This window comes from Entelurus aequoreus, linkage group LG01 (genome assembly GCF_033978785.1).
Source record: "Entelurus aequoreus isolate RoL-2023_Sb linkage group LG01, RoL_Eaeq_v1.1, whole genome shotgun sequence".
Classification (NCBI taxonomy): Eukaryota; Metazoa; Chordata; class Actinopteri; order Syngnathiformes; family Syngnathidae; genus Entelurus; species Entelurus aequoreus.
The window spans coordinates 47451450-47470097 of NC_084731.1; the positions used below are offsets into that span (position 1 = coordinate 47451450).

The 18648-nt window shown below is 40.6% G+C and overlaps 1 protein-coding gene across 2 annotated transcripts in view; it reads left to right on the top strand.

Annotated features, from left to right (window-relative positions):
- Nucleotides 1–884: 884 nt before the first annotated feature.
- Nucleotides 885–18648, top strand: part of capzb (capping actin protein of muscle Z-line subunit beta) — a 33717-nt gene continuing 15953 nt past the window's right edge. The window contains exons 1-2 of one of the 2 annotated variants that reach the window (XM_062053450.1): nt 885–1031; nt 13075–13164. In XM_062053450.1, the coding sequence (XP_061909434.1) occupies nt 13108–13164 (57 nt within the window). In that variant the 5' untranslated portion in view covers nt 885–1031; nt 13075–13107. The other variant, XM_062053441.1, reaches the window with a different exon arrangement.

Sequence of the window (18648 nt, forward strand, 5' to 3'; positions counted from 1 at the left end):
TATATATATATATATATATATATATATATGTATATATATATATATATATATATATATATATATATATATATATATATATATATATATATATATATATATATATATATATATATATATATATATATATATATATATATATATATGAAATACTCGAGTTGGTGAATTCTAGCGGTAAACAACCACGCCCCCAACCACGCCCCCCCCCCACTCACCTCCCGATATTGGAGGTCTCAAGGTTGGCAAGTATGATTCATCCATCCATTTTCTACCGCATCAAGGGTTGGAATTGGGGTTAAATCACCTAAATGATTCCCGGGCGCGGCCACCACTGCTGCTCACTGCTCCCCTCACCTCCCAGGGGGTGAACAAGGGGATGGGTCAAATGCAGAGGTTAATTTCACCACACCTAGTGTGTGTGTGTGTGTGTGACTATCAGTGGTACTTAAACTTTAACCCTTTTTTTCTTTTGAGACAACGATTATTTATGTATTTAATATTGTTTTACTTACTATGGTATATTATTCATTTATCATGTATTCACTGTTCTGCTACAGAGAACAAGGAAATTGGATAACATTGCTATGGTATGAAAAGAGGTAGGGTTAAATAAACTCTGCTTCTTCATACTCCTTTTCGGACGTGCTGTAATGAAACGACTGGAAATATGTGATGCATTACATCGTATCGTATGCATGTTCGAAATAAACTGAAACTGAATTGAACAATTATGCAGCCAACAAAAACGCAAAGTCAGAAATGTAGTAATGGCAACATGCACAAAAGAGTACTGTGCAATAATTGAGACTTATTTGCGCCAGTAATGCATGCACGATAAAAGGTTGGTGAATAATGAGCCTTGAAGTTGCAAGGATAAAGCTCGTCTATTCCAGTACGTGAAGTGCACCACTCCTCTCTTGCCATACTTGGCAATGCCTTTCTTGCTCCGTCGCTATTGGCTGGAGCGGAGGAGGCCCGGAGTGACCCGGACATGCTTCCCGGGGCCCGCTGTCTGACTGCCGCCTCTCTTTCCTGTAAGATCCGTTGAGGAAGTGAATTTCGCTGACAGGGTTGGGCTCACTGAGGGAGAGGCGAACAAAACACATCTTCCGCAGGGGGGGGGACTAGCAACAAAACAAAACAAAAACCAGAAAAAAAACCCAAAAGGCAAGAGGAGCGGTTTGACAAACCATTCGAAGGCTATAAGGCGTACAGTCACCTGTGAAAAGCGTCTCCCCTGCCCCGCCGCAGACATGGTAAGGGTCGCGCCGTTCGAATTTTGCTGGTGCTAGTGGCTAACTAACGGCTAGGCTAACATTAGCTGCTAACACGAGAGTAGCCGCTGGGGTTGATCCAAGAGTTAACAAAGTAATTATTACCTTTATTGTTAACTTAAAGCTTTTATTGAACAGCGTGATTAATCAACGGCAGAGCCAGACGCCGCTTCTCCAGCTAGTTAGTTAGCCAGCTAGCTAAATGTTAGCAAAGCTCGGTAGGCGTAAAGTTAGCACGGGAGGATGTTTTGGGATTTGACACAAGTTAGTGAAGAGCATTCGAGAGGAGTCCCGCTATAACACTCACTAAAGGACAGTGCTCTGGTTGTGCGGTACCGAAGCGCACGCAGGTTAAAATAGTCAAACGTATTGCTTGTTGCTAAATTAAGACTTGTCTGCTTATGTTCCCTACAGTGACGAGCTGCTAGTGTCAAATAATCTCTGCCTCTGCAGTTAGTGGTTTTGACACTTTTGGAGCAATGTTGAACACTAACAGTATACACTAACAGTAATTAGCAATTTAATTTCCTTGTTTGCATATACGTAAATACCAAAGTCTATAAAAATGGGACCCATTACCTCCCTGCTTGGCACTCAGCATCAAGGGTTGGAATTGGGGGTTAAATCACCAAAAATGATTCCCGGGCGCGGCTACGCTGCTGCCCACTGCTCCCCTCACCTCCCAGGGGGTGATCAAGGGGATGGGTCAAATGCAGAGGACAAATTTCACCACACCTAGTGTGTGTGTGACAATCATTGGTACTTTAACTTTAACTTAATGTAAGTTATTGAAACAACATTAGCACTGTTTTCTCCCTGACTTGGGGTCACTGCTGGAGCCTATCCCAGCTGACTTGAAGTGAGAGGTGGGGCACAGAGGGCTCATCACATACAGACAACAACTGTTTTACAATTTCATTACCACCTGCGGGCAATTCACAGTGTGTTTACACAAACCTAACCCTAAATGGTTTGTTTGGTCAAGAATGAATGCAGTCCACTTAACCCAGAACCGTAATAAACTAGTGGCCTCTAGGGACCCGTTTAGACTAAACTGGGTAAGGTGTATGCAGGATAAATCCCACCTAACCTTATTCTTGTACACACACACACACAACAATGCCACCGTTTAAGACCCCCTCCCCCCTGCGTCCGCCGGCGCAACGCGACCTAATACGCATGCGCGGAAAATGCGCACGTCATAGTCCCCTCCAGTGTTGCTTTGTGTGCAAGTTCTTAAATTTAACTTAGCTGAACAAAATCCAGTGTTGTATTTCAATTAACTGGAATCCAGTGTGCTGTGGGGTCCTATTATAGTGAATCACACCTGAGCCATCATAAATTAATCAAATCTTTATTGGACACAAAAGTACACAACGTGATAAAGAACATTTGACTTTATATACTCTGGACCTAGACGTTGAGTCCGCGACATACCGTATTTTTCGGACTATAAGTCGCTCCGGAGTATACGTCGCACCGGCCGAAAACGCACAGTAAAGAAGGAAAAAAACATATATACGTCGCACTGGAGTGTAAGTCGCATTTTTGGGGTAAATTTATTTGATAAAATCCAACACCAAGAATAGACATTTGAAAGGCAATTTAAAATAAATAAAGAATAGTGAACAGGCTAAATAAGTGTACGCCATATGACGCACAAATAACCAACTGAGAACATGTCTGGTATGTTAACGCAACACATCATGGCAAGAGTCATTTAAATAACTATAACATATAGAACATGCTATACGTTTACCAAACAATCTGTCACTTCTTATCGCTAAATCCGATGAAATCTTCCTCCCCGGTGTCGCCTCTGGTATGCGCCGTTTCCTTTCTTTCTGCTGCTCGATTGCCGTTCTCTGCTGCATATTTCACTACGTCCAGCTTGTAATCTGCAGTATATGATTTCCTTTTTGGTGCCATTTTAGTTCAGTCCTTCTCAGTTTTTATAAGTTACCGCCAATGTTGATGTGGTCTATTTAAATAGCTACGGCAGTAGCATATAGCAGTTAGCATCCCATAACCCACAATGCACTTCTGCCATGACCCTCCTGATTGCTGACGTGTGTGTGACGATTGCTACCATTTGCTTCGTCTCTTACGCGAATGAGATAAATAATATTATTTGATATTTTACGGTAATATGTTAATAATTTCACACATAAGTTGCTCCGGAGTATATGTCGCACCCACGGCCAAACTATGAAAAAAACTGCGACTTATAATCCTAAAAATACGGTGCATGGCGGACAATAACTGATACAGTCTACTTTGCCAGTCCAAAAGCAATCGCCGCTTTCCGTAGTCTTCACTCGACGGCCAGGTAATACAAAGCACGCGCTACTTTTTTATCACATCCACGGGAGTTCGCATTCTCGTTGTCTCTCCTTCGACAAATGGATGAAGTTTTTCGGTAAGTAGCATCACAGCTGACATGGACATTCGAAAGTTCTCTTGCCGTCTGAGAAGTGTTGTATCCGAAACTTTAGCTGCAATCGCTTTCTCTTAAGGTATTCATGTGTGATTTCCACAAGCGTCTGTACAGACGGAAGGAGAAACACGGGCATGTCTGGATGACTCTCCTTCATATTTCCAGTGGTTAGCTCCGAGTTACAAAACCGCTTTATTATGAAGCTGGCTGTGGCGCGTTCTTTCTGACGTCACTTCCTGTGTGGGGCGCGGTCTCTCTGGCATCAATTCCTCTCCGAACTCAGTTTGTAAACGATCAATGAGTCCATACAAAGCTAAGAGCCGGAGATTCAAGAAATACACGGCGCACTTACCCGTGTAAAAAATGGTCCGAGGAGGGGGACCTTAAACGATAGTTTAGTGTGGCTGAAACGGGGCTAAGGCTAAATAATTATTCGTTTAAGGGGTTATCCGGCTTAGTGTAGACATAGTCTAAGTGAGAGGTGGGGCACAGAGGGCTCATCACATATAGACAAACAACTGTTTTACAATTTCATTCACACCTGCGGACAATTTACGGTGTGTTTACACAAACCTAACCCGAAATTGATTGTTTGGTAAAGTGTGATTGCAGTCCAGTTAACTCAGAGCCGGAATAAACTAGTGGACTCTAGTTCTGAGTGAAGCATGTATGACCGCCGATTGCAGCAAATTCGGATGGTATGCTACTACCAAATGCAAGCAAAATCCAACAGTTATCTGAATAAAGTAAAAACTAAGAGTAAATACAGTAGTTAAACTTACCTGTAGTTTTGAACAAATGTATCTGATCATTAGAGTTTGCTGAAGTCATCAAAACATCTCTTTAATCACCTTTTTGATGTTTTTGTATAATTTTTTTGTATCTTTTTCTTTAAATCTCAGCTGTTAAAGATTCCTCTCATAGAGGAAAAAAAATCCATTTGATGGTTTGTGACTCGGAAGACGTATGTTGTTTTGAACAACTTATAAGTCAACACGTGGCATAGTCCGTCAAATTGAAGTGCAACTTAATTTATACGTTTTACTCTAGGGATGTAACGATATGAAAATTTTATTTCAAGGTTATTGTGACCAAAATGATCACAGTTATCGTTGGGGTGTGAATCTTTGATCGCTTAATGATTCGATTAAATTTCGATTCCTGAGGTGATGATTCGATTCAGAATCGATTCACCACAATTCTCGGTTCAAACCAATACTCGCAACGTATAATTTGTATGAAAACAGATTACAGGTTGGAAAAAGCTCCTTCTGGTTGGATGTAGATGGCCTAAAAACCTCTTTTTACAAATTGATTCTTGTTTAAAAAGATAAAATAAATATTTCATACTTTAAAAAAAAAAAAAATTACATTTTAAACTTACCTTCAGCTTTTGAACAAATGTATCGTGTTGATCATTAATTTGCTGAAGTCATCAAAACATCTCCTTAATCAGCTTTTTGACATTTTTGTATCATTTATATCTTTTTCCCTAAATCTCAGCTGTTAAAGATTTCTCTCATAGAGGGAAAAAAAAGCCATCTGATGGTTTGTGACTCGGAAGACGTAGTATGTTGTTTTGAACCACTTATAGGTCAACACGTGGCATAGTCCGTGAAATTGAAATGCGACTTTATTTATACGCTTTACTCTAGGGATGTAACGATATGAAAATTTAATTTCACGGTCATTGTGACCAAAATGATCATGGTTATCGTTAGGAGTTTGAATCTTTTATCGCTTAAGTATTCGATCCAATTTCGATTCCTGAGGTGATGATTAGATTGAGAATCGATTCACCACAATTCTCGGTTCTAACCAATTCTCACAACGTATTATTTGGTATGATACTTTTTTAAAACAGGTTACAGGTTAGAAAAAGCTCTATTTTTTTGGATGTAGACGGCCTAAAAACATCTATCTACAAATGTATTCTTGTTTAAGAAGATAGAATAGATATTTCATACTTTTTTTACATCGATTTTTAAAAATTCTGTATCGATTTCGAATCGGAATGAGTAAGAATTGCGATTCGAATGTGAATCGATTTTTTTTTTGTGCACCCCTAGTTATCGTTATTATTAGGGTATTGTTGAATATGTTCAAAATTTACTAATACACACTGAAATCTTTTAACTAAGTTTTGTTTAAAAACATGAAATTAAATAAACTGATTGACAATATACTTTCTTGGCAGAAGAAACATTAACTATTGTTCTGGCTTCTTAAGAGCCACATATTTTGAGTGTTTTAAAGATGTTTGTCTTCTGTTTTAACATGCACAATTGAATAGCTTGGTTGCTTAGACAGCAATGTGTTTATAGGGGAACTGCACTTTTTTGGGAAAATTTTGCCCATCGTTTTCAATCATTATGAAAGACATGACGGATGGGGTTTTTTTGTTGCAAAAAACTCACCCAATGGGGACAATGAGAAACCTTGGAAGGGACTGCATATATGGGGACCCCCCTGCTGATCTCCCAATGGACTGGACTTGCACATAAAGTCGGGACCTGAGGTGACCACTTTTTATGCATCAGTAGTTGGCGTCTCTGCGCCCCGACGTGTCTACATGCAAGATGATCCCCTGCTGGCCCCCTCTATGGACTGGACATTATTAACTGTATCCACTCGGCATCCATTGCACCGGTCACCCAGGGGAGGATCCCCACGTCTGCGGTCCCTTCCAAGGTTTCTTAATGTTCCCATTGGGTTGAGTATTTTCTTGCCCTGATGTGGGATCTGAGCCGAGGATGTCATTGTGGCTTTTGCAGCCCTTTGAGACATTTGTGATTAAGGGCTATATACGTAAACTTTGATTGATTGATTGGGTGACCGATGCAATGGATGCCGAGTGAATACAGTTACCGCCAGAGTCCAGTCCATAATGAGGCCAGCAGGGGATCCTCTTGAATGAAGACAAGTCAGCAGCGCAGAGATGTCAGCAACTGATGCATAGAGCAGTGGTTAATCCTGGGTCCCAAGTTGGAACAGCTAGCGCGTCATCCGTAGAGGCTGATCTGTGGCCATCTGATAACCTCTCCACACAGGAGAAGGGGGCAGAACAGAAAAGAAAGACAGCAAATCAACTGGTCTAAAAATGGGCCTATTTAAAGGCTAGGGTGTACAAATGAGTTTTAAGATGGGACTTAAATGCTTCTACTGAGGTAGCATCTTGAACTGTTACCGGTAGAGCATTCCAGAGTGCTGAAGCCAGAATTGAAAACGCTCTTTAGTCCGCAGACTTTTTTTGGGCTCTGGGAATCACTAATAAGCCAGAGTTTTTAGAATGCAGATTTCTGGCTGGGACATATGGTACAATACAATCAGCAAGATGAGATGGAGGTAGACCGTGTAGTATTTTATACGTAAGTAGTTCAACCTTAAATTCACATCTTAAGTGCACAGGAAGCCAATGCAGGTGAGCCAGTATAGGCGTAATATGATTTTAAAAAATGTTGTCCTTGTCAAAAGTGTAGCAGCCACATTTTGTACCAACTGTAATCTTTTAATGCTAGACCTAGGGAGACCCAAAAACATTACATTACAGTAATCAAGACGAGACGTAATGAACACATGATTAATGATCTCAGCGTCGGTGGTGGACAAAATGGGACACATTTTTGCGATATAATATAACGGAGATGAAAAAAGCCTGTTTTAGTAACACTCTTAATGAGTGACTTAAGTGAGAGAGTTGGGTCGAAGATAATGCTGAGATTCTTTACCGAGTCACTTTGTATAATTGTTTGTCAACTGTTACGGTGGTATTACTAAATAAGGGCTGGTGTCTCGCAGGACCGATAATCAACATTTCCATTCTTAATGTTAAGATGCAAAAAGTTGCTGGACATCCATTGTTTGAGTTCATTAAGACATGCCTCCAGGTGACTACAATCTGGTGTGTTGGTCAGCTTTAGGGGCATGTAAAGTTGGGTGTCATCAGCATAACAGTTATAGCTAATGCCGTATTTGCGTATGATGTCACCTAGCGGGATCATACAGGTATATATATATGCTGAAGAGAGAGTCAATAACCGAACCCTGTGGAACTCCGCACGTTACCTTAACATACTCCGAGGTCACGTTGTAATAAGAGACACAATGCATCCTGTCAGTCAGTTAAGAGTTAAACCAAGAAAAGGCTAAGTCTGACATACCAATACGTGTTTTGATATGTGGTAATAGAATGTTATGATCAAGGATATCGAAAGCAACGCTGAGATCAAGTGACAGCAACATAGATGACGCATCAGTATCTATAGTTAGCAATAGATCATTAGTCACTTTTGAGAGTGCAGTCTCAGTAGAGTGCTTTGACCTAACACCGGACTGAAAGGGTTCACAGAGATTGTTAGATGCTCAGGGTTCATTTAGCCTCTGTGCAACAATTTTTTGGAGGATTTTCGAGACAAGGGAAGGTGGGATACCGGCCGGTAGTTTACCATGAGGTCAGATTCGAGGTTAGATCTTTAATATTTAGAATGCATTAAAAAAATAATAGTACATCCGTCATCATGTCTTTCATAATGATTGTGAACGCTAGGCAAAATTCCCCCCAAAAAGTGCAGTTCCCCTGGATTGGGTGTGGCGAATTTTAATGGGGAAAGCCGTTAATGTCTCAGTTGCTTATGTTTGCAGTTACGTTAGCTAGCAGGCTAGCAAGATCATTTTAATTTATAAAAGTAACACTGACCATCAGGACTTTTACCGGGGTTTATCATACTGTTTATTGTTACATCCCTACTTTATTCAGAACATTATTTGGGCCGCTGACAAAAATACAAGCTTGAACACTAATCTGAACTGCAGGAAAGTGGCCACGCGGTATTTTTTTTCACTATCGGTCCAGACTTGGGATGTAACGGTTACAATTAATGCTAAACTGCGGTAATACTCCTAAAGGTTAGCATTACCGTTTTAAAATTAAAATGATCATAAAACCGTGATTGATAACCACAATTTGACAAACTCACGGAACCGGCGATACTGCTCATTTACTTTCGAAAGCAAGCTAGCGCGCTAATGAAAATCAAAGCAGTTTTTCCCATAAAAATAATGTAAAGTCAATTAATCTATTCCAGATATCCAGAAATACTAAAACCGATTTTATAGAGAATAATTGCAGTATTACATGTAGAATAAATATAAATAATGAATGAAACAAACTACGAGATCTTTCTTGAATTTATAAGTTTGTCTTTTTCAGGGCAATCAATCCATCGTAACTTGACTGTTCAGTTTGTCTTATAAAGGTTTTGCCTCCAATTCATACTCACAGACTTAGATTGGTCAGATCTCGATAACTTGATTGGTCAGATCTAGCTAGTCTTAGCCATTAATTGGTCGGATCTAGAGATCTAGATCTGACCAATTGTAGATCTATGAGCATGAACCGATGAAGTATACTTGGATGAGAGGCGAAACGTCTTCTAAGACAAACTGAACAGTGTAGTTGCTTGAAATAATTTGATGACTTTGATGAATGAGAACATCCGTAAACAATAGTGTTTGTAATAGGTCTCCACAATTTTGAGAAAAAATCGAATTCCCATTTTTCTCTCCAAAATTGCGATTTTGATTTGCATTTTATACATTAAAAATGCATTTACAGTTGAGGGAAGACACGTTACTTTTAGACCGTCAATCAACATTGTAATCTCAAGGTGCCACACATTCAAAAAATATGCAATAATTTAAAATTTTCCTGAGGGAACTCTCCTGAAGGAATCAATAAAGTATTATCTATCTGTAATTTACTTCAAAAAGTATTTGGCTTTATGCAGACATACAGCTTTTGTCTACATCATGTCCTTTAACTGAATAAATAATCGATGAAAACTACAGTGTTTATAATGCAATGTAATAATATATATTATTAATGAAATTATTAATTTAAAAGGATATCAACTTTTATTTCTCATTACTGTAAAATTGTTTACCATTCTTCCAAAGCCATGCACCTGGGGATAGGTTGATTGGCAACACTAAATTGGCCCCAGTGTGTGAATGTGAGTGTGAATGTTGTCTATCTGTGTTGACCCTGCGTTGAGCTGGCGACTTGTCCAGGGTGTACCCCGCCTTCCGCCCGAATGCAGCTGAGATAGGCTCCAGCACCCCCCGCGACCCCGAAAGGGACAAGCGGTAGAAAACTGGATGGATAGAAGGTAAATAACGTTGTTATCCTAAATAAATAGACAAACAAAAATTAAAATGGACTAATTTCTTTAAACCAAAAAATTAACCTACATAGATATTGAACATTTTAAAGTGCATTTGTTCCCCCTTTGGAAAAATTAGGTTGGACGTTGTCTTTTTGTTTATTGCTATCACGTGAGCACGGCATTTTTGCTCGTTCGCCCGTGTTGATGGGATTATATCGCCCATCCAATTTGAAGCTGGAATGATTCCACAACGGTACATTTGGCTTTATAATCATATTTTTTTCCTCCTAAATTGTGTTACTTCTCACTGGCTAGTCACAGGGCTCTCTGTGCTGCGAGTCTGTTGGTGGCAGGGCCCTGCGCTAGTCTGCACTGAGACAAAGATTGTGAATGAGTAAACAAAAAGGGTCACTCTGTTCAATTAATTCTACGGTTAAATAAACGTGAGCAGGTGCTAAGAGCGATGCACAAAGTAATACGTCTTTCTTCCTGTTTGAAGCGAGAGACGAACAAACACGAGGCTCAACAATTCTGATTGGCGAACATGTCTTGCCAGTCAAATGCCGGTGACGGCGGAGGATAAAAATACAAAACTTCAGCCTCTTGCGGTTATTTATCGCACTAATTAAAATCTCGATGTTGATTAATTTTCGATTAATCGTTCAGCCCTAGTTTGTAACTTTTTCTATTTAAGTGCTTTTAGTCACAACTTTCTTTGGCCCCATGACTGCCTATTTTACAGACATACTAAAAAAAGCAGAGACTAGGGAGTCTTTGTTTGGGCACATAATTCTGCAGAATGATACGCGAGCAAACTTAGTAGCAATGTTTGGCGGTATGATAACAGAGACGGAATACAAAAACCAAGGCAACATTTTTCGCAAAGTGGGGTGTGTGAGACAACTGAGGTACCAGTGTACCAAACCACAAGTGTGATTGTACACTTAAGAGTCTCAAATTAACATAATATGTGTTTTTTTTTTATACTTCAAGATTGCGCTAAACACAACTCTTACCGTGCTGTTACATATCCTTCCTAGCCTAAATTGTAGTATGCCCAATATGGGAAAAGCAGCTGTCCCTTCTCCCCGGTCGCTCGCTCTCCCCGCAGCCTGACCTCATCCATCGTGCTGGCTCAGCTGCCCCCCACCACCACCCACTGACCCCAGAGTTGTCGGTGTGAGCCAGTGTTTACTGGGGGACGGGAGCTCTGCTAAACACGACGTCAAAGGAGTGTAGGTGTCTGTTGGGGCAGCCTGATGCATCGTCTGAGAGTGATTTTAAGACGGGATAAAGGAAACATTGCTGTAGACGTAATACAGTATGTTTTGTTAAGGGTCAACTTTTACGGGAGGGGGAGATGTTTACAGGAGGCAGCTTCCTCCCTCTGTGTCATATTTGACTGCACAAGTATACTTGTGTTAGCTGCACTTTGAGCATATTTCATCAACATGGAACATAGTCGATAAATTAGGTGTGTTTGACAGATTAAATGCGTCCCTTTTTCTCACGACACACGTCCTAGCGCCTTAAAGGGACAGTGTTGCTTTATATTGTTTATATTGGAGCCTATCTCAGCTGCATTCGGGCGGAAGGCGGGGTACACCCTGGACAAGTCGCCACCTCATCACAGGACCAACACAGATAGACAGACAACATTCACACTCACATTCACACACTAGGGCCAATTTAGTGTTGCCAATCAACCTATCCCCAGGTGCATGTCTTTGGAGGTGGGAGGAAGCCGGAGTACCCGGAGGGAACCCACGCAGTCACGGGGAGAACATGCAAACTCCACACAGAAAGATCCAGAGCCTGGGATTGAACTCAGGACCTTCATATTGTGAGACACATGCACTAACCCCTGTACCACCGTGCAATGTGCATGCAAATTTTCCTGAGCTGGTAATGGTGAAACGGAAGAGTTAGCACATGAGTGGAAAAAAGATCATGTCTACTAGAAGTGTGGGATCTCACCATGGTTACTACTTTTTATTTGCCACAGCGCTAGTATGCCTATTCAATAATCACTAAACTCAACAAAAAAGTAAGACCATTTCCGCATTCACGTAACCGTGGAAGGAATCAAAGAATTAGCCAATTAAACGGAATCTGCTGTTAAACGCATGTCTGCATGCAAGTGTCTTCCTCAACATTTCATGTTGAGACTGGTCTATCCTGTTTTTCATTGCATGTTTAAGGAAGAGCATTCCTCAGGGGAAGGCTCTGCTATGTACTCCCCTCTACTTTTCCAGTAGACTTTAAAAGCTGCAACACAACCACTTGTCTATGCTACTTCCTGGTGACACAGTTAGGAGTTAGGTTGTCCTGAATTTTCACCATGCCACATTTGCTTCATCAGTAATAAGACCTTCTTCGTTATTTACAAATACAGCAATCGTAAATGTTCAAACTAAAAAAGAGTTGGCAAAATATACAGTACGTCACATACTTTAAGTGCAGAGAAGTGTTGCTGCTGTTAAAATTAATACATTTCATATTTGATGCGAGCAAAAGACAAAACTTGGAAAGAAGACACTGACATCCCGACTAGGTAGCATAAACAAGAAAGCTGAACTGTGGTTTATAAGAAGTCTTGACCACTTTAAAAAACAAACATCTGCAAACAAATACAAATGTGACCAAAAAAGGACCTAGATTTTGCTCGGTTAAAATACACAGGCCAAGTTTATACACATTAGCTTTGCACCCATCCATCCATTTTCTACCGCTTGTCCCTTTCGGGGTCGCGCGGGGGCCGCTGGAGCCCATCTCAGCTGCATTCGGGCTTTGCACCATCAATAACAAAAACATGTTATGAGTAAACACAAACAGCGAAAGCGACACATTGGTTTTTTTTATCTTTGAAAATACTCTCATGACAACACAAGTGCTGGACTGGAAATGAACTTGTGTCAATAGTATGTCGATTATCCGCTAATACAAAGTCATCTAATTCAAAATGCTAATTAGGTTTAGCTAACTTTTGTTCTATTGAGGGAGTTATGGGCCTAATAATTGATTCAGTTATTCTTAAGAATTTGGTAGATTGTGTGCAGGGAATTGTCTTTTAAAGCAACTGCTTGGCTGCAACCAGCAGAGGTGCTGTCGCTTCACTCTCAACTCTAGTATGTGTTTTGAAAATTGTCTAAACTTGTGTGAACAAATGTGACCGAGCCACTTGTATGTGTGTGTATTTCAGAGTGAACAGCAGTTGGACTGTGCCCTGGACCTGATGAGGCGTCTGCCTCCCCAGCAGATTGAAAAGAACCTCAGTGACCTCATTGACCTGGTGAGTTGGAGTCCGACTGTGGTGGTCTTGTCCGATGTCTCATTCGAAACACACTAATACCTAGCCGCTTTGCTCCAAGTGTAACAAAAGTAACTGTTGTTGGTTATATTGCACTCTAGGACTGCAGCTAACAATCGTTTTAGTAATCGAGTAATCTCAAGGTTACCCTTAATTTAACTGAATGTGGCGCACTGCCATGAAAAATCCATCGCTGCCATACCTTGGAAATAAAGTTTTTTTTATGTATAAACAAATTAAAGTAGTATAATGTATTGCAGCCTCCAGAAGAAGTCTGACACTATTTTTACCCTATATTGCCAATCTTATGATAACAACTGGCACAATTCCAACAGGTTTTACTTCCTGTGCAAACACTTTCGCCTTGGTGCTTCCCCAGACACACAGCAACACTTCTTCATTCTCCACCCGTCCGCTTTCAGGCACGGACTGTGATCATTGGAAAAATTAACATTAAATCAAAACCACATGAACATAAAACAATACCACGAGCAGATCGTTACAATATAAATGGATATATATATATATATATATAGTCTATTGTTTGCACACTATTGACTAGTTATGCACCGAAAAAGGACTTTGATCACCGAAAACAGCACAGCTGAAATTGGATGGTGTGATGTAAACAAGAGGCACGCGATTGTCCGGAGCGTAGTTAGCATGTCTGGAATGTGGACAAACTTTAATATATCCCAGATGTACCTCTTGACAGCGATCTACAAAATGCAATATTAAGATGACAGTGGTGGCTTCTAAGAAGAAGTCCAACTAGAGCAGCAGCACGAAGCAAGTGTGACTTCATGCTCGCTGCAGCTCGTGTCTTTCGCCGCGGACATCGAGGGACAGAAGTAGAGTCTCTAAACACGAGTACATTCTATAACAACACTAGATAAAGATGCTAAATTTGTTGCTAGTTGTTTTAATAAAAAAAGTCACTAAAAGTCTCAGACACTTGAAAAATTCCCAACAAAGTACATTGTACAATAAGCAGCAACAATTTAAAATTTGTTGATACTAATTATTTCACAATTTAAAAAAAATGTTTGTATACATTTTTTTAGCCTTTTATAAAGAAAAACAATATCATAGCAAATTATGTAATGATGTCAAGGTGACCATGGCCCTACCACGCCCCTAACCATGCCCCAACCGCCACATGTATCTTGGCAAAGTTAAAGTTAAAGTACCAATGATTGTCACACACACACTAGATGTAGTGAAATTTGTCCTCTGCATTTGACCCATCCCCTTGTTCACTCCCTGGGAGGTGAGGGGAGCAGTGGGCAGCAGCGGTGCCGCGCCCGGGAATCATTTTGGTGATTTAACCCCCAATTCCAACCCTTGATGCTGAGTGTCAAGCAGGGAGGTAATGGGTCCCATTTTTATAGTCTTTGGTATGACTCGGCCGGGGTTTGAACTCACAACCTACCGATCTCAGGGTGGACTCTAACCACTAGGCCACTGAGTAGGTCAATCTTGGGGAAACACTGAATCTATTGATTGATTTATTCGATAAATCGGGTAATCGAAGAAAACACACATTCTAGCCTAAATGTGACTTTTAGGGAAAATAGTTGAAATAAGGGCTTTCAAAATGAAATATTATGTAGTGATTTTGTTTTGAAATAATACATACGTGTTTCATCATTGCTCGCTCTGGCGAGCTCACAACTTTTTCAACATGTTGTGGAAACAGTGTTTCGATTAGATGTGGGGATAAAGAATTCTTGGAATTGGTCGTTGTTAGAAAAAGAAGTCAACGGATGCCCGCTTTAATTTTCAAGCACAAGTTCCGCGGAAAGCACTTGGCAGTTTTTGCAATGGGTAAGTGATCAACTATGGCGGTCATTGAAACTGCATTGGGAGTGTAGCAAACATGCAAAGAAGAAAATATTTGAGAAAAGAAAACTGCAAACTGCCTTGTGAGTCATTTTCATAAGGTACTACTAGGCCTGGGCAAAATGGTCTAAAAATAAAATCTCAGATGTTTTCACAATAAATTTTATTAACGATTTTTCCCCCAATTTTTTAAAGAAGCCATTAAGTACAAATGACAGATAATTCAAAACCTTTGTTTCTTTGATCAAAAACTAGTAGATTGAAATGACACTGCATACATTGCATGTTACTCTTAGCAAAATTATAGTTTGAATAATGTTTTTCTTTTCAGACCAGATAAAAATTTTACTTTTTATGGATTTATTTTAATAGAACTAAATCAAGAGCTTCCTCTAGAAAGCTATACTTATTTTTTGAATACAATACTTCTGTTCACAAAAATGTAGCATTCCACATTGCATGCAAACAGATAATTATCTCCAACATTGAGATTAATATAATGAAAACTTCTGTGTTGAATAAAATACTTCTGTAAATACAACTTTAGTATTATACATTAGGGCTGTAACTAACGATTATTTTGATAGTCGATTAGTCAACGATTTTCTTAATGATTAGTCCACTAATCAGATAATAAAACGTACACATATTTAATGGCTCTAATTTTTCCATTTACTTCTAAATGCAGCTTAAGTTATTTTAGGTATGTGCTTACGAACAACAAAGATGACTAGTTCATTCATTAAATATTTATTTATACTGTAACTTTGCTGCTCATTCAGCTGTAACAAAAATGTAAATGACTAATAAAAAGTTGTCAATTTAAAAGAAAGGATAGGCAAAGTGCTAAAAAAAACAACTAACCTTGTTTATGTATTCAATAAAACAGTTAAAATAGCAGTAATTGAAATAAACAGCGGCGGCCGACTTGGGTGGGGTGGCCTGGGGCGGGCCGCGCCGTGCTCTCCGGGGGTGGGGGATTGGGCTCGTGGGGGCCTGGTTGCTGGTGGGGCGGGGGCGGTCTTCCCGTCCGGTTGCGGGGAGTCTCTGGGCCCCCCGGGCGGGGCGTCCCGCCTTTCTGCCCGTGTGGGGTGTGGTCTCTCGCTGGCTTGAGGTCTGGGGGTCCCCTGCTTCTCTCGTGCCTTGTCCTCTGCCGGGCGCGTCTGTCTGCGGCCTGCTGCTGGCTCTTACGGGCGGCACGGTGGGCTCTGGGGTTCCTGTCGCTGACCGGCCTGGCTGCGTGGAGCCGGTGGTCCCTGGTTTCCTGGGAGCCACACCTGCTGTTTGTGGGTTGGGCTCTCTGGGTGGCTGGGGCCGTACTCTGGCTCCCACACACACTGGGAGTCAAATATATTGTACATACAAATACACATATACTCACATACATACATACATACATACATACATACATAGGTACCTACGCTACCACATACATACACAAATACAGTACATACCTACATACTCAAAGTTCGTACATCCACACTCACTGTACAAACATACATATACACATACTGTACATATACATTCACTGTACAAACATACATATACACATACTGTACATATACATTCACTGTACAAACACATATACACATTCTGTACATATACATACATACACTCATGCACATAATCACGTTTCATCAAACATATATTAACGTTGTTGCTCTAGGACAGGGGTGGGCAATTAATTTTTACCGGGGGCCGCATAAGCAACCCGAGCACTGCTGGAGGGCCACAATAATAATATAATATAATATTTCAATTAAATTTTGCTCAATATTATTTTTTATATACCGTAAGATAGATGATAATAATAATAATAATAATAATAATTTCATTTAACCTAACTTAACTTTATACAAAAGCAGATTGCTTTTGATGGTTTTATTTTTAACACTGTCTAACACAACACTTCCTGATGCATAATACAATGCAAAAATGTCCATTTCTGCACAGGGTTAATTTCTGTCATTTTATCCTGCATTATCCAACATTTTTCCCCGTCAGATTTGGACAACCATCTGTTGTTAAAAATCGTTTTTAATCATATTTATTTTATATTGGTTTTATATGTAATTATTTTTTGTTTTTATTCAGTCATTGGTGGAGCTAAGGATAATATTTGAATATTGTTTTTAATATTGTTGTGCAGCACTTTGGAAACATTTTGTTGTTTAAATGTGCTATATAAATAAAGTGGATTGGATTGGACTGTCACAACGGTCAGCTTGTCCCATTTCAGTCCTAACATGTCCAAACACGCATTTACCTATGTGAACAAGTCATTACCTGTGGTTGTCTCTTTAATTGACTGCATTGCTGCCAGCTCCTTCGTGATTTGAAAGTCTATAGTTATCCCAAATAAGAAGATGAGCAGCTAAACGGTGTCACGTATTGTACATCGCAGCGCTCATCCAAAGCCAGCGAAAAACAGTCAAAGTCTCCGGGCATTATCAGCGCAACAGAGTCCAATAAGCACTCCTTAATAAACTCTCCGTCAGAAAACGCCTTACTTTTTCTGGCGATTTTGTGAGAAATGACGAAACTTGTCCTGACGGCTGCATCTCTGGGGGTGTGAAATATGGCAAAAGGTCCTTGTTGGGTTTGCAGTTTTACCATCAACGCACCAGCCTCCCTTGCGCGCGCGCTTCATCAGACAGATTCCGGTACTTTTCCTTGTGCTTCGTCGTGTAGTGGCGATTCAAATTATATTCTTTAAACACAGCAACCTGTGTACCACAAATTAAGCACACAGCTTTACCTTTAATTTCTGTAAAGAAATACTTGGCAGTCCATGTCTTGTTGAAAACACGGCATTCGACATCAACTTTTCTCTTTTTAGCGTCTCATCACTTGTGCGTCTCATCACTTGTCGCTGTGCACCTTCACTCACAGGATACATCCGGACATACGCCCATAACTAACACTTTTCAAAATAAAAGCAGCACAGTTGTATTGCACACACGTCATAGATGTTTTTTAAACTTTATTTTGTAATTTGTGATTGCCGCTGTTCACATTCACTCAGAATCACACACGCGCATACGTCCACACGAAAGTAATACAAATAATGCTTTTCAAAACAAAAGCCGCACCGTTGTATTGCACACTCGACATAGATACGGATGGCAGAGCTTCTCACCCTATCTCGAAGGGAGAGCCCCGCCACCCGGCGGAGGAAACTCATTTCGGCCGCTTGTACCCATGACCTTGTCCTTTCGGTCATAACCCAAAGCTCATGACCATAGGTGAGGATGGGAACGTTGATCGACCGGTAAATTGAGAGCTTTGCCTTCCGGCTCAGCTCCTTCTTCACCACAACGGATCGATACAGCGTCCGCATTACTGAAGACGCCGCACCGATCCGCCTGTCGATCTCACGATCCACTCTTCCCTGACTCGTGAACAAGACTCCGAGGTACTTGAACTCCTGCACTTGGGGCAGGGTCTCCTCCGCAACCCGGAGATGGCACTCCACCCTTTTCCGGGTGAGAACCATGGACTCGGAGGTGCTGATTCCCATCCCAGTCGCTTCACACTCAGCTGCGAACCGATCCAGTGAGAGCTGAAGATCCTGGCCAGATGAAGCCATCAGGACCACATCATCTGCAAAAAGCAGAGACCTAA